Source organism: Oncorhynchus tshawytscha, linkage group LG06, assembly GCF_018296145.1.
Source record: "Oncorhynchus tshawytscha isolate Ot180627B linkage group LG06, Otsh_v2.0, whole genome shotgun sequence".
In the NCBI taxonomy this organism is placed as follows: domain Eukaryota; kingdom Metazoa; phylum Chordata; class Actinopteri; order Salmoniformes; family Salmonidae; genus Oncorhynchus; species Oncorhynchus tshawytscha.
In genome coordinates, this window is record NC_056434.1 from 60596263 (window position 1) to 60619734 (window position 23472).

General features: G+C 41.6%; 1 protein-coding gene across 3 annotated transcripts; it reads right to left on the reverse strand.

Moving 5' to 3' along the window:
* Positions 1-1870: 1870 nt before the first annotated feature.
* On the reverse strand, positions 1871-23146 carry LOC112252809 (phosphoinositide 3-kinase adapter protein 1). Of its 3 annotated transcripts, none has more exons than XM_024424436.2 (17): positions 22970-23146; positions 20720-21145; positions 18434-18675; positions 17933-18077; positions 17560-17702; positions 16877-17009; positions 12452-12648; positions 11992-12211; positions 11812-11883; positions 11433-11681; positions 11264-11326; positions 10963-11162; positions 10757-10829; positions 5352-5519; positions 4798-4868; positions 4304-4425; positions 1871-2169 (listed from the first exon to the last, which is right to left on the reverse strand). In XM_024424436.2, the coding sequence occupies exons 2-17, from the start codon at positions 21141-21143 to the stop codon at positions 2055-2057; spliced, it is 2637 nt and encodes an 878-aa protein (XP_024280204.1). In that variant the 5' UTR covers positions 21144-21145; positions 22970-23146; the 3' UTR covers positions 1871-2054. The 3 variants fall into 3 exon arrangements, with proteins under 3 accessions (XP_024280204.1, XP_024280203.1, XP_042179410.1); XM_024424435.2 differs by having other exon boundaries at positions 22904-23145; XM_042323476.1 differs by lacking the exons at positions 17933-18077; positions 20720-21145; positions 22970-23146 and having other exon boundaries at positions 18434-18513.
* Positions 23147-23472: the final 326 nt, after the last annotated feature.

A 23472-nucleotide genomic window follows, 5' to 3' on the forward strand; every position in this document is an offset into this window, starting at 1 on the left:
AGGACAGGCGAAATGATGGAGGTGGCGTCAGGACTCATTATGTCCTATTATGGGATATCTTCATCGCTCTTACATTACAGGCTTCTTACACGTGTCTCATCATTAGAATGTTGACGGATAATTTGATTAAGTAAACTCTTGTAAAATGCGAAATTCATGTGAGATGAATTGAATGCATTTGATTAATTGTAGCCTATGAGGTTGTAAGTAGTAAGTTTGGTGAAGTTGGTGTTTTTAACGTGTATTTCTGGTTGAAGGACCACTATGCATAGTGACTCAGGAACAGGTGCAAATGTGATACATTAATACACCATACGTTTAGCTTGTTGGATCCATCTTGGGCTCACTTGTCAATTAAGCTATATGGAAGTGCCAAAAATACATTCAAATGTAAGCGGACAATAGTGTGTTGTGTTGTGCGGGTTGACAATGAAATATACATCAAAGCATCAGACAATAGATAATTGATAGTGTTACAAAAGAAAGAAAGAAAGAAAGAACATGCCAAACATCACTCTCAGTTCATTAAAAAACGGTGTAAATCATGTACAGAGCGCCATCAAGTGGCTCATATTGTACGTTACATCCACTATGTACAGTGTGCGGTGTAAAACGCGTGTCTGCTGATGGCACTCCTTTCAAGGAAATGAATGTTGAATGTCCATGTCTTGTGCTGCGTGCCAAACATGAACTCAAAACATTTATTTTAAAACAGATTACATAAATGGTTCATCTTTTCATTTGTAAAATCAAAGTTCATTGTGTGATCGGTTGTATACAGTGGTACACAATCCACGAACAAGCGTGACAAACAAACGTAACATAATCCTTATTTGATCAATTTGTTGAAAACCGTTTACAATTCTAACGCATGTTAGTTATTACGAAATCATTTAACACTACCACTGCGTCTATTGTAGGGTTGGAGTCATTAGAATTCAAGTCAGTCATTTCAGAAAGTGATTTGAATTTAACATTGAAAAACGTTTGAAATGAATAGCTTCTCCATTTGAGTTTATTTAGAAGTCATTGAAAATAGATGCCTTTTTTTATTATGCTTATACAGTCCCACCCCTCAACTGTTCACCAAAAAAGTGACAGGGTGCCGCTTTGTTGTTGTTTGAATCCAAGATGGTGTCCCTTTTAAATATGGATTCCAGTTTACTTACCGAATTGACTGACTTGAGGATGACGTTCTATGTGGTTCTGTTCTACACACCCAAACCTTCATGCATGATGTTCATATACAGTGCCTTCCGAAAGTATTCACACCCCTTGACCTTTTCCACATTTTGTTTTGCTACAGCCTGAGTTTAAAATGGATTCCATTTATATTTTGTGTCACCGGCCTAAACACAATACCACATAACGTCAAAGTGGAATTAGGTTTTTAGATAAATGAAAAGCTGCAATGTCTTGAGTCAATAAGCATTCAACCCCTTTGTTATGGCAAGCCTAAATAAGTTCAGGCGTAATAATGTGCTTAACAAGTTGCATGGACCCACTCTGTGTGCAATAATAGTGGTTAACATGATTTCTAAATTACTACCTCATCCCTGTACCCCACACATACCAATGATCTGTAAGGACCTTCAGTTAAGCATTGAATTTCAAACACAGAATGAACCACAATGACCAGGGAGATTTTCCAATGGTTTTCTCAAAGAAGGGCACCTATTGGTAGATGGGTTAAAAAAAAAGCAGACATTGAATATCTCTTTGAGCATGGTGAAGTTATTATGAGAGTTGTAATTGCTGCCAAAGGTTCTTCTACAAAGTATTAACTCGGGGGTGTGACTACCTATGTAAATGAGATATTTCTGTATTTCCCTTTCAATACATTTTCAAACATTTCGAAAAACATGTTTTCGCTTTGTCATTATGGGGTATTGTATGTAGATGGTTCAAAAAAAAATGTTGAATTCAGGCTGGAACACAACAACATGTGGAATAAGTCAAGGGGTATGAATACTGTAAGTAACACTGCCTGATTTGTTCCTGACAGATATTTTAGAGGGCAGTCATTTGAAATGCTATAACAGCAGAACTGTGTGTCATCGTGTTCTCCGGGGTATGAGAGGGGGAGAGTTGTTCCTCTGAGGTGGTCTCTGAGGGAGAGCTCGAGAGGGGTATGACACGTAACGCTCCTCCAGCAAACTCTCAACAGCCCTACAAAATATAACAGATAACCACATAGTTACACTTGGCATGACAAATTAAACAGAGATGAACCCCCCTCCCCTGAATTAGCATAATAAAACAAAACGCAACAATACGTCGGTTTAAACGAGAGATATCTGTTTTTTCTTCATTGGATGCGTCTCATTCCACCGCACCCGTCTACGTCGCCCTTCCTTATCTGCGGCCGGAAGGTGACCGAGCTAGAGAGGAGTTTGTCAGGTCATGAGACATCTTGAAAATGGGTCTTCTCACAAAATCGTCTGTGGCGTCCAAACGGGTCGGCTTACAAACTATTATGGCCCCTCTATGGAAAGATGAGACTCTAACAAACACAATTGTGTTTTGTCTTGGGACAAGCGTCTTGGGACTCCTCTGAAGTCTGAACAGCTGATCTGCCAACTTCTGTCTGTAGCGTCCGAACTAACTGTGGAAAGGTGATACACTCACAAACACTTACATGTCGATTATTTTGCTCTAGGACTCCAACAGGCCTCACGACACTCGTCTGAAGGTACCAGTTGACAAAGGAATGGAAGTATATATGGACAATGTTTAGCTATAGGGCCGACACTTCAGAACAAACTTCTGTTGTTCAATGTAGTGAATGTTATTCAATGCGTTTGTATAAGCTAATAGCCAAATACACATTTTCATCACATAATTTTTTACATGTTGTTGTGTTATCATTCAAAATCAAATGGCTAAATTATCCTTGGTATGACCTTCTTAAAACAATTCCATATGTTGATGTGAGACAAACAGTATTTCCAGTCATTTCAAAAGAGCGTCAACTTGCAGTCAACTGTAAGTGCTGTCACTGTGAAGTGGAAACATCTAGGAGCAACAATGGCTCATCCGCAAAGTGGCAGGCCACACAAGCTCACAGAACTGGACGGCCGAATGCTGCAGTGTGTAGTGCGTACAAATGGTCTGTCCTCGGTTGCAACACTCACTACAGAGTTCCAAACTGCCTTTGGAAGCAACGTCAGCGCAAGAGAAGGTTTCCACATACTTTTGGTCGTGTGGTGTAGCTGATTGTCTTTCTCACATTTCTCACATTTCTCAAATATAGCCACAACTTCTAGGGTAAAGAATCATGAGAGTGTTTTGTGTAATCATTAGGGTTGGGGTTGGTTTTGTGGTTGGCAATTTGTGATGCTTATCGACTCGGTTTACCCACGTGGTTTTATTTGAGATGCAAGTTGCACATAACTATCAACATAAATATATTCTGGGCAGTTTCATTACAATTAGGAAGAATAAATGGTTTTGAATACCCTCTTCAAAATGCCTGTTTAACTCCTTATGAGCAGTGCATCATGTATTATAATGGAGAACTTAGGTGCTAATAACTGCTTATAGACATCTATGACTACATTCACACTGCGTTTTGACCAAGGCTCTCTAATGCAAATGTTCAAATGAATACAGGTGAACATGAAACGAGACATTTAGAATTCTCTACGAGTAGAATAAGCGTTGTTATGTTAAACTCTTACTCAACATCTATCCCTCTCTCTACCATGTGACACGTTTTTATGTTTTTGCTCATGTAGAAAATGTCGAACTTGTACATAGCCTATCTTCACACTTCATGTTTCCTCTCTGAACACACAGTCAGTGGTGGGCCATTATTTCCTCGTTATCGCTTCTGTCATCTAACGTTTACCACTGCGTGTAGCCGACAGTGTAGAATACTCACTGATATGTTTCTCAAGTGTGCGTGCCTTTTCAATATGTCGTACTCTGAACTGAAACTATTGGTTTGCATAGTACTCTTTGTTGAGCTGTTATCTACAGCATTAATAAATCACATTGTGATATTGTAACATTGGTTGTTATACTGCAATATTATACCCTCTGTGACCCTTCATATGTTTATAATCATCATATTGCTGTAATACCATAAATTGCATGTTTAAGTTGCACTTTGTTGTTGATTTCTGTGAGGAGGAAGTCGCCTTTGCTGTCTATGATGATGTCATATTACTGATTCAATGTTGCCTTTCTAGAAATCCCATATCGTATTACATGCAATATAACATTCTGTAATCAGCTAGTTCCAGTGATCCTGACACAGGAACGTATAAAAAGGCCTCTCTTATCCAGAGAGCGGGCTTACCGGTCTGGGAGTCGTGGTGGGATTCTGGGGGGAGGAGGTAGAGGTGCGGCCTCAGCGGGCCGTGGGGGTAGAGGGAGTGGGGGTAGAGGGAGTGGGGGTAGAGGGAGGAAGTCTGCTGTGTCCTTTCCATGGATCAAATCAATACACAGCATAAGTCATAATCAGGGAATCTACAAAAGCACTGTCGCAGTTGACAGATTGTAATACATTGACAAGAGTGCATAGTAAAGAAGTACATTGTGCCTTCATAAGTATGCTTGTTTGTTTTCCGCAATATGTCACTCACAAATGTGCTGTATAACTGAAATGTTTTTTTTTTTTGCGGTGAGTTGATTCCATCGGATTGAATATCTCTCCAGCAACAACATGTATGATTACGAATAAGCTATTTAGCCTTGTTTACTGAAGCGTGGATTCACAAAGACAGAAATATACTAAAAGTGTTTTGTGTGAACTGGGCCTTGAAAAGACTTTAAAGAACAGTTTGGTCTCACCTCAATGTCAGGCTCAGTTCCACTGCTGTAGCTAATCGTACTATGTGTGCTGAGTCTGTTACTGCCAGTACCTGGGGAAAGTAAAAGTAAAAAATGTAAGCTCAGGAAAGGAAGAAACACTACAAGTAATTGTGAGACAGTTTCTTCAACAAGAGCTTGTGGTGGTTTGCTACGGGCAGCCAAGCGTGCACATTAATAGCTAGAGATGAAAGCCACTTAGAGAGAGGAGCTGAATTGAGCAACAATAATGGGGAGAGTAATGTGCTACAGGTTTTCATCTTTTAGACATAATGACCATACGGGATATGGAAATATTCAGAGTTGGTCAGCAAAACGAATGGTCAATTGCGTTTCAGAGTTCATCACTTCTCCAAATAAAAAGTATATTTCCAAAAGCACTATCTTGGTACTAATACAGATTTTTTTGATAATAACAATAATATAAACAACATCAAAACGACAAAAAAAGTACCAACTTAGTAATTACATCAGTTGTCATTTTGTACTACCATTTAGGCTCATAGTGACATTCAAACAACAGAGATGGTACTCACTGGATGTGCTGGAGGTACTGCCAGTCTTCCAGGTGTCTCTCTGGCTTGACCGGATCACAGGAGGGGGTTGGGCAATGACCCGTGGGGTGGACTCGTACACAGAACACTCCACAGCCATGTTGGCGCCCCAGGGAAGGTTCCTCTGTAGTGGGGCGGTTATCTCCAGACCTCACAGGGTAGAGGCCAGATCAACAATAAGCATCACTCATCAACAATAAGCTAAATATCATACCTTCATTGATGTTACAAAGTACCAGTGGTGACCTGTCATTCAGGGCAGGTGGTTCTGAGCACCAACTGTTTAGCTATTAAAAAATATATTGTTGTTGCCTGTTTTGCATGTTATTTTGGCATTAGTACTTGTCACATATCAGTTTGCAAACATGGTCTCTTCGTTGCTTTATTGAGTAAGGCAGCACCAAAATGCAAGTGTTTCAGCCTAGCTCAGTGCTTTCTGTAGTGGTGGGGCAGCCAGCGGAAAATATGGAGCATAAGTGTTGGTAATGTTCTCTAGTTGCGCCCATGTCACTCATGGAGACACTACGTCACAGCAAAATCTACGGGTAGAGCTCGAAATTTCCAGCCCCTTGGGTGCTGCCATAGAGTTACATTAGTGCCCATCCAAGAAACCTAAAGGTCATTGGCTACAGATAAAATGACGTCAAATCATGTTATATCTACCGTAGCTTTGATTGGACTGATCGTGTGTGATTGGGTGGACGAGTGGCGCAGAGATCTAAGGTATGGCATCTCAGTGCTAGAGGCATCACGACAGACCCTGGTTCAATTCCAGGCTGTATCACACCTGGGAGTGATTGGGAGTCCCATAAGGCGGCGCACAATTGGCACAGCGTCGTCTGGGTTAGGGTTTGGCCGGGGTAGGGGAGGGTTTGGCCGGGGTAGGCCGTCATTGTAAATAAGAATTTGTTCTAAACTGACTTGCCTACTTAAATAAAGGTTAAAAACTTTTTTTTTTTAATTCAAAATCATACTTTCAAAATCTTAGCTAGCAAGCTAGCAGTCATCATCATGAATGAAGTTCATCATCAACTGGCAAATCCTTTTCAATCCTTGTCATATAAAGAGAAATTATATAGATAAATTATAGATAAAACGTATCGGTGCTCATCGGCCATTGGACATAAACATTTCACAACAAGTTGGAAATCGCAAATTCAATAATGAGTGGTTTGGAAGGAATCAGTGGCTAACTGAAAGCTTTGCAAAGCAATCACTAGCCTGCTATTCAGTGGAGTGGGTTTGTGGTCCAAGTCTGGGTATAAAGGTCTCTTTTCCAAGCTTGAAAGGATAAACATTCAACACCATGGGCAATAAAAGGTTGAATAAAAGGTTGTCAATCCAGCATGACTTCTGACACTTTCTCAGGCTTCAGTGAGTTCAGGCTTCAGTGAGTTTTCCGGGAACTCTGAAAAAAACAAGCCCCGACTGGGAAAATATGGTCATCCAACTCGGAATTCCAAGTCGGGGTACTTGGGCCTCTTTCTAGAGATCCGACCTTAAGATCATTGACGTCATGATTCGACCTTGTCTTGAAAATACCATAAATCCAGAGAATGCCAGATTGTAATGACAAAATTTGCACACGAAGGACCGCCACGAAGGACCGTCCTGTTCAAGTGAGCACATCACAACAAGATGTCCAAAAATGTCTTGTATGGTGCTGCTTAAATTATGTAATATGCCGGGAGATATGTATACTATAGCTAAGAAAGTACTACTAAATGTATGTTATGTAGTAAGCTGTTAGTAGCCCATGTGCCTCATCCTAATAATTTGGTCCATTTCCCCCTCATAATTTAGCCTAATGGTCTGACTTGGTGGTGCACTTGTAGCAGCCTTTAGGCACCTTTAAAGAAATGTAAACATTGAATATTGTAAGAGCTTTCAATGTCTGCTTATATGCCCCCTTTATTTACCCTACTGTTTACCCTGCTGACTTGGTGTACAGGGAGAATACTGTAAGAACAGCGCATGTTCTGAATTCTGTCTTTGTACATTTCAAAAGTGCTGAACAAATAGTTATATTGACTACATCTGTCCTAGCTCGCTTATTAATGTCTTAATCGAAATAACGGATTGCCTCTTATCCGCTAGTCATCCCCTTATGCCATAGTTTGTACATCTCAATTGTCAGTAGAAACCACATTTGTTTCAGCAATTCAGCCACATCAGCTATGTTTTTTTAAAGGCAGTAAATGAGGCTGAATGAACTGTTTCACTGCCAGACAAGGGTTAGCTGTTAGCCAGGTGTAGCAGTGGTAAGGATTCACCACATGGTTCTGAAAAGAAAGCTCTGCTGTTGGGGCCATTTTATGTAGGCCCTAACAGTTTGTAGTCACCGTTTGTCACTGTCATAGTGCAATTAATGTATTGTGTGTGTAGTGTCTTTGCGGGCATCTAACATTACAATTTGTAGTTTGCCCCACCAAGATATACACTGCTCAAAAAAATAAAGGGAACACTAAAATAACACATCCTAGATCTGAATGAATTAAATATTCTTATTAAATACTTTTTTCTTTGCATAGTTGAATGTGCTGACAACAAAATCACACAAAAATGATCAATGGAAATCAAATTTATCAACCCATGGAGGTCTGGATTTGGAGTCACACTCAAAATCAAAGTGGAAAACCACACTACAGGCTGATCCAACTTGTAATGTAATGTCCTTAAAACAAGTCAAAATGAGGCTCAGTAGTGTGTGTGGCCTCCACGTGCCTGTATGACCTCCCTATAACGCCTGGGCATGCTCCTGATGAGGTGGCGGATGGTCTACTGAGGGATCCCTTCCCAGACCTGGACTAAAGCATCTAGATGGAGTGAGACATGATGTCCCAGATGTGCTCAATTGGATTCAGGTCTGAGGAACGAGCGGGCCAGTCCATAGCATCAATGCCTTCCTCTTGCAGGAACTGCTGACACTCCAGCCACATAAGGTCTAGCATTGTCTTGCATTAGGAGGAACCCAGGGCCAACCACACCAGCATATGGTCTCACAAGGGGTCTGAGGATCTCATCTCGGTACCTAATGGCAGTCAGGCTACCTCTGGCGAGCACATGGAGGGCTGTGCGGTCCCCCAAAGAAATGCCACCCCACACCATGACTGACCCACCACCAAACCGGTCATGCTGGAGGATGTTGCAGGCAGCAGAACATTCTCCCTGGCGTCTCCAGACTGTCACGTCTGTCACATGTGCTCAGTGTTAACCTGCTTTCATCTGTGAAGAGCACAGGGCGCCAGTGGCGAATTTGCCAATCTTGGTGTTCTCTGGCAAATGCCAAAAGTCCTGCACGGTGTTGGGCTGTAAGCACAACCCCCACCTGTGGATGTCGGACCCTCATACCACCCTCATGGAGTCTGTTTCTGACCATTTGAGCAGACACATGCACATTTGTGGCCTGCTGGAGGTCATTTTGTAGGGCTCTGGCAGTGCTCCTCCTTGCACAAAGGCGGAGGTAGCGGTCCTGCTGCTGGGTTGTTGCCCTCCTACGGCCTCCTCCACGTCTCCTGATGTACTGGCCTGTCTCCTGGTAGCGCCTCCATGCTCTGGACACTACGCTGACAGACACAGCAAACCTTCTTGCCACATCTCGCATTGATGTGCCATCCTGGATGAGCTGCACTACCTGAGCCACTTGTGTGGGTTGTGGACTCCATCTCATGCTACCACTAGAGTGAAAGCACCGCCAGCATTCAAAAGTGACCAAAACATCAGCCAGGAAGCATAGGAACTGAGAAGTGGTCTGTGGTCCCCACCTGCAGAACCACTCCTTTATTGGGGGTGTCTTGCTAATTGCCTATAATTTCCACCTGTTGTCTATTCCATTTGCACAACAGCATGTGACATGTATTGTCAATCAGTGTTGCTTCCTAAGTGGACAGTTTGATTTCACAGAAGTGTGATTGACTTGGAGTTACATTGTGTTGTTTAATTGTTCCCTTTATTTTTTTGAGCAGTGTACATGATTAAAATAGCCACTGCAAAGTACACTACATGACCAAAAGTATGTGGACATCTGCTCGTCGAACATCTCATTCCAAAATTGTGGTCATTAATATGGAGTTGGTTCCCCCTTTGCTGCTATAATATAGCCTCCACTCTTCTGAGAAGGCTGTCCACGAGATATTGGAACATTACTGCATGGACTTGGTTCCATTCAGCCACAAGAGCATTAGTGAGGTCCGGCACTGATGTTGGGCGATTACTCCTGGCTCGCAGTCGGCATTCCAATTCATCCCAAAGGTGTTCGATGGGGTTGAGGTCAGGGCTGTGTACAAGCCAGTCAAGTTCTTCCACACCGATCTTGATAAACAATTTCTGTATGTACCTCGCTTTGTGCACGGGGACATTGTCATGCTGAAACAGGAACAGGCCTTCCCCAAACTGTTGCCACAAAGTTGGAAGCACAGAATTGTCTAGAATGTCAATGTATGCTGTAGCGTTATCAACCATGAAAAAACAACCCCAGACCATTATTCCTCCTCCACCAAACTTGACAGTTGCCACTTTGCATTCGTGCAGGTAGCGTTCTTCTGGTATCCTCCAAAACCAGATTTGTCCGTTGGACTGCCAGATGGTGAAGCGTGATTCATCACTCCAGAGAACGCATTTCCACTGTTCCATAATTCAATGGCGATGAGATTTATACCACTCCAGCTAACACTTGGCATTGCACATGGTGATCTTAGAATTGTGTGCGGGTGCTCAGCCATGGAAACCCATTTCATGAAGCTTCTGTCGAACAGTTCTTGTGCTGATGTTGCTTCCAGAGACAGTTTGGAACTCTGTAGTGAGTGTTGCAACCGAGGACAGGGGATTTTTATGCGCTACGCACTTCAGCACTCGGCTGTCCCGTTCTGTGAGCTTGTGTGGCCTAGCACTTCTCGGCTGAGTCGTTGTTGCTCCTAGATGTTTGTACGTCACGATAACAGCACTTACAGTAGACCGAGGCATCTCTAGCAGGGCCGAAAAGTGTTGCCCTGTTGAAAGTCACTGAGCTCTTCAGTAAGGCCATTCTACTGCCAATGTTTGTCTATGGAGATTGCATGGCCGTGTGCTCGATTTTATACACCTGTCAGCAACGTGTGTGGCTGAAATAGCCAAATCCACAAATTTGAAGGGGTGTCCACATACTTTTGTAAATATAATGTATTTCCATTTCAGTGTTTTACAGCAACTGCTAAGACGTTATCATGTTTTGTATCAAATATGACCTTTGATGCTGTCTTGTGACCTACAGAATTGTAGGCATAGTCAAATATCAAAATAAACACTTTTCACTAACCCTGACAAATGAAATGTAATTGCAAATTGAAGTACAAACTATGCTCATCACATGTAGAGACAAAGTAGAGCTAGTAGTCTCCAAATATTCTTACCGATCTCCTTCCCAATCTTCTCCCTCTCTTTGTGGCGTCTGGTAATGCTGCCTCGTAACCTCTTCAAATTTTCCTGTAAAAAAAAAAAAGAAGTAGTTTTTCAGGTTGTCGTTGTACACCCAGAGGCTTGGCTTGGTCCACAGAAAATATCTGTTTCGTGTGTTCTGCCAAGAGATTTGAGTATGAACTATAATCTACTACTGTACCTGTTGATTACGCAGAGACTGAGATCTCCTATCCTCATCAAACTGCCAGGCCTTGAATTCCTTGACAGCATCATCCACACTCAGGACCCCCACCTTCACCTTCTCCTGCAAGGCTATGAGCTGCCTCTGGCCTTGAGTCTTCACCTCAGCATAGGGGTCGTGGGAAGAGGAGGTGGAGGCTCCATCTCTCACAGGCCTCACTGGAGGTTTTGGAGGCACATACATTGTTTACTAATTAGTGGAGGAGATGTGATTCAGGACAAATAAAATAATCTAATCTGCTTTTCAATTTGATACATACCAGTGAACGACTCTGTTTCTCTGAGGTCCGTCTGTGGACTTGATTCTTCTTTTGCTGAAAACACTGTGAATCAAAAATCATTGTTATTCACCTCAACCTAAATTACTTTACACTGGTTTGACAACTCATGCACTAGCTGATACCTTGGGAGAACCCTTTAGCCATCTACCTCTTGAAATGTACGTCTTGGACTCCTCAGGCTCTGAAAATGTTACAGGTCTCGGAATGGGGGCTGGTGGACGGTTGACAATTTCCGGGAGATAGCTTGCACTCTCGTCCAACGTGTCATAGATTTGATCAGAAACACACATGTTGTAAAGTTCTTCGTCCTCAAACCCCTCTGGTTCTTCCACCTGGTCTCCCACCTCTTCATCAGTTGTATCCTCCCCAACTTGGGGCACACCTGCATCAGGTTTACCTAAAAAGAAAAGCCACGTCATTTGTAAAAACAAAGAGAGAGCCAGGATCTGAATATCTAGACTATAAACCATACTTAAGTCCACACGTCCAATTACAGTACAGTACAATGCAGTGTTTTGCAAATTTACCTTGAAAAAATGTTCTAAGTATGACTTCCTCCGGGTTATGAGACTCTCCTAAAGCCTTCTCCATGTCCTCATCTGAGGGAAATAAAATATTCAAAGATCTTCAACATCATCATTATCATTGACACCATCATCATCAAAGACAAATGGCACTTAATGTGATTAGTCATAATTTAGTCATACATAGGTCTTCCCCGGAGTCATGGTTTAACTCGGTCATGGTCTCATAGATGTCTTCTTGACACCCAGGGTTTAGGGAGTCGTTCATGATGTCTTGAGAAGAGTTGGACATGGTCTCGTAGATGTCTTCTTGACACCCAGGGTTTAGGGAGTCATTCATGATGTCTTGAGAAGAGTTGGACTCGTACACCTCCTCATCTTCTTCCGCCGTGCCAGCTGTCTCCTACCGAGTAGACATCGTGAACATAGTCTTCACTGAAGATATGTTTTTCAGAAAGCTACAACCATAACATTTACCAGTAGCTTTTCATTCCTTCTTGTGCAATTCATAGTATAAACATAATGCATTTCCATTTGGTATAGGTGACAGTGAGCTGGCTGTGGCCATTGACATAATCGAGTTCACACTTCAGAGATGAAAGATAAATACATCACGAAATGAAAATACTAACAATGAACTTACCACAAAGTAATCTATGAACTGTCTCAGTTCAGAGAAGCCACTCCTCTCTGCCAGTGTATTTGGGTAATCTCCATTCTTATTCATCACGCTGTAGGCCTGTAAGGCACCTGGACACTGTAGCAGGACTGTTGTCAGCTTCTTCAGCCCGTACTTTGCTGCAAAATGAAGCAGAGTGGGAAGCTCCTCCTTTCGCTGATCTGAGTGACACAAAAAGTCTAATTAATCAATGTCATCTATTCCACTTTTCTTGAGGACTTAAAAACTCAGTTGAACTTGCAAAAAAGTGAAACGTTGCCAATACATCTAGTACACATTATTTATTGATCTTTTGGAACTTAGATCACATCCCTGGATGTCAACATATGTCAATGGGTGTGGACAACATTTTTGGACATCCAGATAAGATTTTTGTACATGATTAGATGGATCGTTCCACACTCTTATAAAAAATGGTTCCATAGAGGCTATTCGGCTGTCCCCATGGGAGAACCCTTTTTTGTTCCAGGTATAACCTTTTTGGTTCCAGGTAGAACTTTTTGGGGTTCCATGTAGAACCCTCTGTGGAAGGGTTCTACATTGGAACCCGAAAGGGTTCTATCCAGAACCAGAAAGGGTTCTACCTAGAACCAGAAAGGGTTCTACCTAGAAACAAAATGGGTTCGTCAAAGGGCTATCCTATGGGGAGAGTCAAAGAACCCTTTTAGGTACTAGATATAACTTTATTTTGCATGAATCGAGTGCCTTTTGGATAGTGTAATTTTGTCCCCAAAAATGTCACCTTATTTTAACACTGTTATAAAGTGCACATGTTCAACTTCATGATAACCATGTTTTCCCATCTCCAGAGGTATAAAAATAAATACAAATCACTATAAAAGGTGAATATTAAAGTAACAGGGTTGACCATAACAGGGTTGACGATTTCATCTTAATTAAATCAGCCATAACTCCCCTTGTCACTGGGGGAATGGAAGCTTGTTGTGTGTAATAAGGAGGGGCAATTGAATACAAGCTTAACAAAACATTTGAACTTGTTAAAACATTCCTAGCCTATCTATCTATGGGTAACAGTGTTATGCTCGACATGCTTAGCTTTCGTCCACAAAACACCAGGAAACAGACAGAAAAAATACACTATTACTTGACTTTTAGATGTTCAATGTTTCTTTTAGAAACATTTCTTAAAAAATACTAGTTTTACCATATTAAAACCAGAGTTCAGTTCAGTTAAAGGGTCCACCTTAAACCTGAAGGACAAATGTAAATTAGTCACTAATCACATGAAATAAATAATAATCTTCAGAAATGACTTTGTCAAAGCAGCAAAATTAACTAGGGCTTTACAGTGATAGTGAAAACATAGGGACATTTTTTTGTTAAGTGGGTTAACATTTTCCAAAAAGGTCTAACAAACATGACGTGGGACATACCACAATTGGGATCTTAAGAGAAAACAAACATTACATTTTTTATGAAAATATACTTTTTTTTTTACATGGTTTAATTAGAGTGTAGATGAATGTGATCCAACTGTTAAATTGAGTGTTTTATCAAAATGTACACACATAATGTCACTAGGGCAATAAACGGCACACTATTTGTGGAATGGTCTAGATGGCATTTTTTTATGTCCAGATAAAAATTGGGGATGATCAGTGGCCATGTCCAAGATCACATTTGTGGATGTCCACATAGAACGTTTTGATAGTCATTGACAGTGGCCATGTCCCAGAATATTCATATGTCCCATGTAGGATTTTGGGATGATTACAACAAGTGAATGGAAGAGAGAAAGTTTTTTACTAAGTGTCCCATTTATCTCATTTCATAACCATAACCCTAGTCCCCCTAATCTGATTGACTAACTGTCTGCTAAAATGGGTTTAAATACAGTGCATTCAGAAAGTACTCAGACCTCTTCACTAAAGCAGGAAGTACCAGTGACTCGCTCGGTAAGGAAGTGGTTTGATGAAGGAGACGCTAAGCTACAGGACTGTTTTGCTAGCATATACTGGAATATGTTCTGGGATTCTTCCAATGGCATTGAGGAGTATACAACGTCAGTCACTGGCTTCATCAATAAGTGCATCGATGACGTCGTCACTACAGTGACCATACGTACCCCAACCAGAAGTCATGGATTACAGGCAACATACACTCTGAGCTAAAGGGTAGAGCTGCCGCTTTCAAGGAGCGGGATGCTGAAAAGAAATCCTGTTATACCTTCCGATGAACCATCAACAGGTAAAGCATCAATACAGGACTAAGATTGAATCGCACTACACCGGCTCTGACGCTCGTCAGATGTGGCAGGGCTTGCAAACTATTACGAACTACAAAGGGAAGCAAGCCACGAGTTTCCCAGTGACATAAGCCTACCAGACAAGCTAAATAACTTCTATGCCCGCTTTGAGGCAAGCAACACAGAAGCACGCATGAGAGCATCAGCTGCTCTGGACGACTGTGTGATCACGATCTCCGTAGCCGATGTGAGTAAGACCAGGTCAACAAACAGGTCAACATTCACAGACGGATTACCAGGACGTGTACATCGAGCATGCGCTGACCAAGTGTCTTCACTGACATTTTCAACCTGTTCCTGACCGAGTCTGTAATACCAACAAGTTTCAAGCAGATCACCATAGTCCCTGTGCCCAAGAACATCATGGTAACCTGCCTAAATGACTACAGACCCGTAGCACTCACATATGTAGCCATTAAGTTCTTTGAAAGGCTGGTCGTGGATGCTTCAGATTACATGTTTAAAAAAATCCTCATCACTCTACACACAAAAATACCCCATAATAACAAAGTCAAAACAGGATTTTAGAATTTTTCGCAAAAGACCCTTTGCTACGTGACTTGAAATTGAGCTCAGGTGGATCCTTTTTCTATTGATTATCCTTGATATGTTTCTACAACATGATTGGAGTCCACCTTTAGTAAATTCAATTGATTGGACATGATTTGGAAAGGCACACACCTGTCTATATAAGGTCCCACAGTTGACAGTGCATGTCAGAGCACTGTGAGGTTGAAAGAATTGTCCGTAGGGTGCCGAGACAGGATTGTGTCGAGGCACAGATCTGGGGAAGGGCACAAACATTTTCTGCAGCATTGAAGGTCCCCAAGAACACAGTGGCCTCCATCATTCTTCAATGGAAGATGATTGGAACCACCAAGACTCTTTCTAGAGCTGGCCGTCCAGCCAAAGTGAGCAATCGTGGAGAAGGGCCTTGGTCAGGAAGGTGATCAAGAACCCGATGGTCACTCTGACAGAGCTCCAGAGTTCCACTGTCGAGGGAAAACCTTCCAGAAGGACAACCATCTCTGCAGCACTCCACCAATCAAGCCTTTATGGTTGAGGAAGCCACTCCTCAGTAAAAAGCAAATGACAGCACACTGGGTGTTGGACATAAGGCACCTAAAGGACTCTCAGACCTTGAGAAACAAGATTCTCTGGTCTGATGAAACCAAGATTGAACTCTTTGGCCTGAATGCCAAGTGTCATGTCTGGAGGAAACAAGGCACTGCTCATCACCTGGCCAATACCATCCCTAAGGTGAAGAATGGTTGTGGCACCATCATGCTGTGGGGATGTTTTTCAGCAGCAGGGAGTGGGAGACTAGTAAGGATCGAGGGAAATATGAACGGAGCGAAGTGCAGAGAGATCCTTGATGAAAACCTGCTCCAGAGTGCTCAGGATCTCAGACTGGGGTGAAGGTTCTCCTTCCAACAGGACAATGACCCTAAGCACACAGCCAAGAGAACACAGGACTGGCTTCAAGACAAGTCTCTGAATGTTCTTGAGTGGCCCGGCCAGAGCCCGGACTTGAACCCGATTGAACATCTCTCTCTGGAGGGACCTGAAAATAGCTATGCAGCGACGCTCCCCATCCAACCTGACAGAGCATGAGATGATCAGCAGAGACAAATGGGAGAAACTCCCCAAATACAGGTGTGCTTGTAGCATGTTACCCAAGAAGACTTGAGGCTGTAATTAATTCCAAATGTGCTTAAACAAAGTACTGTGTAAATGATCTGAATTCTTATGTAAATATGACATTTATTTACTTCTTTTTGTACTTATTTTTCTTCCCAATATTGTGATATCAAACTGGTAGTTACAGTCTTGTCCCATCACTGGGGCGACAGGGTAGGTTAGAGCGTTGGACTAGTAACCGAAACGATGCAAGTTCAAATCCCCGAGCTGACAAGGTACAAATCTGTTGTTCTGCCCCTGAACAGGCAGTTAACCCACTGTTCCTAGGTCATCATTGAAAATAAGAATTTGTTCTTAACTGACTTGCCTAGTTAAATGAAGGTAAAGAAATATTTTTTTAAATCACTTGTAGAACTGCTGATGTGTAGACAAGCAAATGTATCATTCCATTATAATTTCTGTAAAAAAATGTTAACACTTACATGCAGCCATATTGTCTTCCTCTAGCTGTCTGATTCCAAACACATGGAGTCCACTTGCAGGGATCCTGCATTGTAATGAGTCTGTCAGCAAATTGTCAAGTGACTCTGTGGTATTGGATGTTAAATTGAATGCCTAGAAACACAGAAATGAATAACACACGATTAAATCAAATATTATACGTCCAGCATAAAGAATTTAATCAAATATTTTTGGGGCTTTCTTGAGGCTTTGGTCTGTGTGAGATCACACCTTCAATGTCATTGAACAATGTCTTAATAAAAATAATAATAAAAATACATTCATTTAGAGTTGATAAAAAGTGAATTTGTCAGTATTCAGTATTGTATTTTTAGGTAACAATTTATTTGGACAGTCCATCTGTAGATGCTTAACAGACTATTTGCAGTAACAGTTCAACAGTTCAACTAACTCTCTACGAACCCTAACCCTACCCTAGCCCTAACCCTAACCTTAACCCTAAACTTAACCCTTACCTTAACTATAGCTCTAACCTTAACCATTACCCTTATTCTAAACCCTAACCGTAACCTTAGCAAGCAGTTGCTTATCAACAGATAGTCCCACTATCAACAAACTATCTGTAGAGCACCTACAGATGGACTATCCGGACTATCCAAATAAAGTGTGACCTATTTTTACTCTATACGGAGCTAACTCTCACCTGACACATAAAGTTCAGGGGAGCAGCTGCATGTTGAAGATAACGGCTGATTTCTCCCATGGCTGTGTAGTATGTTACAGGCCTCAAACAGACTGGTGAGTCGTTGCTATACAGAGTGAGTGACACCTCTCCTGCTGGCATATCTGGGAAAGATAAATGTTATCTGAGTTAGCGTCCTGTATTTCTACTGTACGGCATATTGGCTTATCAAATCACTTCAAATGATTCACATTGGTGGAAAAAAATGTCCACAAAAGGAATGTGAAAATGAAATAGAATAATAAGTCAAAGTGAAATAGAAGACTGGGGTAAGTGGTCTAAAAGTTCCGCTGTAGATTTGTGATCGAAGGCCTCTGAAGGTAGTTTTACTTACCAGGCGCATTAATACTGATAGTGTATTCATTCTCCAAAATCCCTAGAACCCGTTTTGCAGTTGAATCTTCAGAGGCAAACACCACCTCCATTTTCAACTGGTTGTCCAGTTTATTAGAAAAGATTATAAAAATAGTTGCATGGTCCTGTAAAACAGGTTAAAAAAAATAGCATTCTATGCTTAATAGTTGTTTCCTCAAAAAACTGCCATTGCGAATAAAGTTGTCCTGGGCTGATTACAATTTGAGGGGGATTTGAAGTTGTGCCTTGATATTAATCAATTAATCTTTTTTTTTTTAAATGAACACAAAATAAACGAAGTAACCAAGAGGCATTGTTGTCCGACACTATACACTCCACAAGCTTTTATACTTATGACAGTATCATGTACCTGTTCTGTAAACATTAATCTTTCCTTATGTGGTGCTTTCCAGATTAAATATTTGAACAATGTTCAGTACCATTTCAGAGTTGTCTATATGTATGTTTAAGCAATTCTTACCCCGCATAAAACTCTGTTTGGTTGAACAGTGAGGCAGGTGGGTTGTGTGGGGCTCATTTCCTGGTTTGGGTGGATCTCTGTTCTCACATCGTCATTGTCATCCTGGACACACTCTGGTTCTGTTACTGACTCTTCCTCTGTCCCCTCAGCTTTGGGGTTCATAACCACAGGGATTTCGCGCTCTGTTTTTGCTTCTGTTTTTGCTGTAGCTTCCGCCTCATGTTCAGCCTCTTCTGTATTACCTTTGAATACAAAGTCAAAATAAAAGCCTATCATCACTTGTTCTCAGTTGAATATGGGTAAATGTGTGAATTTAATTAACAAGACTGTAAGTTCACAACTAGAGGGTATGTGATCCTTTGTGAGTATAATACACTAATGGTAAATGACTCATTGACTTTAAACAAAGACACAAAAACTCAAACATAAACTCATCAAGTTATTGTATCTCTGAATGTTATGAGAATCTGGCTATATACTTTCACGTTGTGCCCACGGTGAAGGTTTGCTGCTTCCCAAATCAAAAGCCCTGGATTAGCTTTTGATTTGAGGTTGGCGCTAAACTAAAGAGCAAGGATACCCCACACAGAGCAATCGTATAAAACCCTGATGCTACGGCCGAAGACAGGAATAAGCACAAGAAGGCCTGCTATGACCTCCGCAGAGTCATCAAACGAACAAAAGGTCAATATAGGAATAAGGTGGAATCATATTACACAGGTTCTGATGCTCGCGGCATTTGGCAGGGGCTAAAGTCTATTACGCATTACAGAGGAAGACCCAACCGTGACCTGCAATCTCAATGTCTCTCCACACTACCCTCACCCACCTAGATAAGAGGAATACCTATGTGAGAATGATGTTCATTGACTACAGCTCAGCGATCAACACCATTATCCCCTCCAAGCTCGTCACAAAGCTTAGAACTCTGGGTCTGAACACCTCCCTCTGCAACTGGATCCTGGACCTGACGGGCCGACCCCAGGTGGTGAGAGTAGGCAACATCACCTCCACCACGCTGACCCTTAACACAGTGGCCCCACAGGGGTGTGTGTTTAGTCCCCTCCTGTACTCCCTGTTCACCCACAACTGTGTGGCCACGCACAACTCCAACACCATTATCAAGTTCGGTGACGACACGCCAGTGGTAAGCTTGATCACCGGCTACGACGAGTCAGCCTACAGGGAGGAGGTCAGTGACCTGACAGTGTGGTGCCGGAGCAACAACATCTCCCTCAACGTCAGCAAGACCAATGAGCTGATCGTGGACTACAGGAAACAGGGGGGGGCACACGACCCCATCCACATCAACGTGGTGGCAGTGCAGCATGTAGACAGCTTCAAGTTCCTCGGTTTTCAAATCACTAAAGACTTAAAGTGGTCCAAATTCACACACACACAGTCGCAAAGAAGGCACAACAGCGCCTCTTGCCCCTCTGGAGGTTGAACAAGTTTGGCATGGGCCCTCAAATCCTGTAATGGTTCTACAGTTGGTCCATTGAAAGAATATTGACTGGCTGCGTCACTGCTTGGTATGGCAATAGCACCGCCCTCGATCGCATGGTGCTACAGAGGGTTGTGCGGACAGCCCAGTACATCACTGGGGCTGAGCTCCCTGCCATCCAGGACCTCTATATCAGGCGGTGGGAAAAGAAGTCCCGGAAAATCTTCAAAGACACCAAACACCAAAGCCATAGACTGTTTCATTTTCTGCCACACGGCAAGAGGTATCCCACAGTAATACGACTGATAAGTAGCTAATAAAATAGCTACACGGACCGAGTTTACCTTGTGTCTTTATCAATCTTTTATTTCAGTATGCACACTCACAGAGCCCTACACTCTCACGCACACTGTCACACCAAGACAAATAAAACCCTATCATTAGCTCACTTACAAATAATATGCACATACATTTTATACTGACTCTACACACCCGCATACCCACTCACATACAAGCTGCAGCTACTCTGTTTATCTTATATCCTGTTGCCTAGTCACCTTACCCCTACACATATCTACCGCCATCACTCCAGTATCCCCGCACATGTAAAAATGGTACTGACACTTACTTGACACTTATTTCCAGTATATAGTATGCTAATTTACTTATCATATTCTTATTTATCTTCTTCTAGTAACAGATTGTTATTGATTATTGCATTGTTGGGTTTTTTAGTTTGCAAGAAAGGAATTTCACTGGACTTTTGCATGTGGCATTAGAACTTGAAACTTGAAACAAAGTTAGGCAGAACAACAACATGGGTATTATAAAGGTGAACATACAGTCAGCGATGGATTCTAGAATGGTGGAGATGTAAAGAGCAGGTTCGTCTTCAGCATACAGTTTTCTCCAGCTCTGCCAGTTTTCAAACCATTCAGTGGGTACGTCATCGCCCGACATCCCACACAACAGCGCCACCACTCTGTGTGGAGGATGAAGGAGTCTCTGAAAAGTTCCCAGGACTTCAGGGTCATTTAGAATGTCCAGGATTGCTGTTGTCAGCAGCAGCACGATGCATTTACTATTATAGAAAATGTTCAGTTCGCATCCATGTAGCTGGTCAGCACTGTCAACTGCATACAATACGATAGACCTTTTGGGAAACTTGCGTGACGACTTCAAGATCTTCTGCAGATATGTAGCCCATTCCTGAGCCTCGCAAGAATGGACAATCAACAGCTCACACGTGGAGTGGAATCCAGACATTGCTGGAAGACAGAAAAATGATGGGATTTAACATCTTATCAATTAATTATCTAGAAAACAATTGAATTGTTTATGTACAGTGGGGTCTGAAATGATTGACTCCCTTGATAAAGATGAGCAAAAATGACTATAAGATAAATATTTCAAATGCTGAGCTTTATTGTATGCAAAAACATTTTTTACATGTAATTATTTTATACTAATACAATTGCTCAGAGAAAGAGATTTTGTTTAAAAAGCAATACATTTTTGGCACCAAGCCTTTTCTTAAAATGTAAGCATTTGACACCATTTCCTAGTTCACATTAGGGCCATTATAGGGCCTTTTTTTGCTGACAATTTTGCAGAAATACGTTCTTCAACATGTGAACTTTCAAATGCCTTAATTACAAATATGAATACAAATGTTCAATTATGAGCCTAGTTTAGCCAAGGAGAAAGCACCGAGCTATGTAGGGAGAAAGGCAGGATCCGTGATTGGCTGAGACACTGGAGGGCAATAATAGAGGGACTACTTTCGGGAGGACAATGCCATGCCGACTCATGTGTTTACCTGTGAATTCTTAAAGAGATGGAAAATGCTAGGGCTTGTGAACGTTGTGAACATTGATGAATGGGAGTAAACAAAGACGATTTCTCCAGAAAGTGTGAAAGTCATTCATGGTCCTTTTTCTGCTACTTGTCCCCAAAGTGGGATAACAAGTTTATAAAATAAAATAAGCATAATTTCCTCATGCAGTCCTCCCAACTGTGTATCATATACCATTTTGAAGCTCAGAGTCTGTACTTAAAAAATAAAACAATTATGTTTTAAAGCCAATCTTGAAAATTTTACATAAGCTCACTTTCCTGAATTCAGTCACAAATGTTTTATGAGTTGGAGAACACATTGGGAAGGAGCTTAGGCCATTTCTCCGTACAGAATCCTTCCAGATCCTTGATATCCTTCGTCTGAGCCTATCTTTATCAAGGGTGTCAATAATTTACGACAGTGTATAACTGTACTTAACACCTAAATTCATACATCAAATTATATTCATAGATGTATTTTTTCCCTCTTAAGTTATTTGAGAAAAAGAAAAGTCAAGGTATTAATGCTGGGATTATGCTTAATGTTGCACAGAAACTGTACACGATACCAGGTGTCCAAAACAGCCCGAGCTATGTGATTTCAAGGTTGCTGTGGTTAAAGAATGAATAGGCATGCTGTTTGAGATGTCAGCACTGAGTACAGTCAATAAGTAGCTGAGCAAACACTGACCAGAGTCAACATTGGTCCGGGTAATTTGTTGTAACTCATTACTTTACTTAATCAAGCCAAGTTCACCCTTGTAAAACCTAAAAGGAGGGCGATACTACAGTGTGTAGTACAGTACATGTGTAGTACAGTACAGACATTGTTTTTGCAAAGATATTGCTGAGATGACACGCAAAAACGTGTCACCAATGCAGTTGCCAACTATAACTACAGGAAGAGTAAAACACTAACTTCCTTATTTCTAAACCAAATCTGTCAATGGTCTTACATTATACATCAGCCAAAAAAAACAAAAAAAAAGCCATTGCAGTTTTAGGTAGATGTCATATTGAAGTTTCTTAATGAAAAGGTTCAATTCTTTAAAACCATGAGTGTGGAGTGAGAGCTTATAGTATTGCTTTAGTTTGTAGAATTTGAAACATTTTATATTTTATTGTCAGGCTAACGTCAGACAAAAAAAATTATAAAGAAGTGTAAGACGTCAAACAAGTCCACCTCTTACCTGATTCTGAGGGTGAGACAACTCCATCCATAATTGTGAAGTTTGAGAACAGTTGCATCAACTCACCCCACAGCACAAAACATCTGCCCTTTTTTGAAAGGCTCTTCTTACTTTTTGGAGTCAAAGCCTTTCTTTCTACCCCACAGAATTTAGACTCTTCTCATGAACAGCTTTCACCAAATAACTCCCCTGCACTGTCATATTAATAGAAACAGTTTGTTTCCTGCTTATTGGGTGACACTCTGCCACTTCCTAAAACAGATGTGACATGTGAGACCTGCCCCTGCGATAAGTGTGAGGGAAATGCAGTTTATTGTATCGTGTTATCATCTGTGTCGACATGATCTAGTGCTTGTGACATGTTTTACATGAGTTCTCTCTTCTCACAAAGTTTGGTTTCTGACTACTAAAACTAAAACAAACCTCAAGTCAAACCAATGACAGAGCAAACATACCAAGACAACAAAGCAGTCATTGTATCTTGTATTTTCCACCCACCCACACACCCACCCCCACACAGACCCCCCCACACACACACACCTGATAGTTGTCACATTATCCTTTTTTTC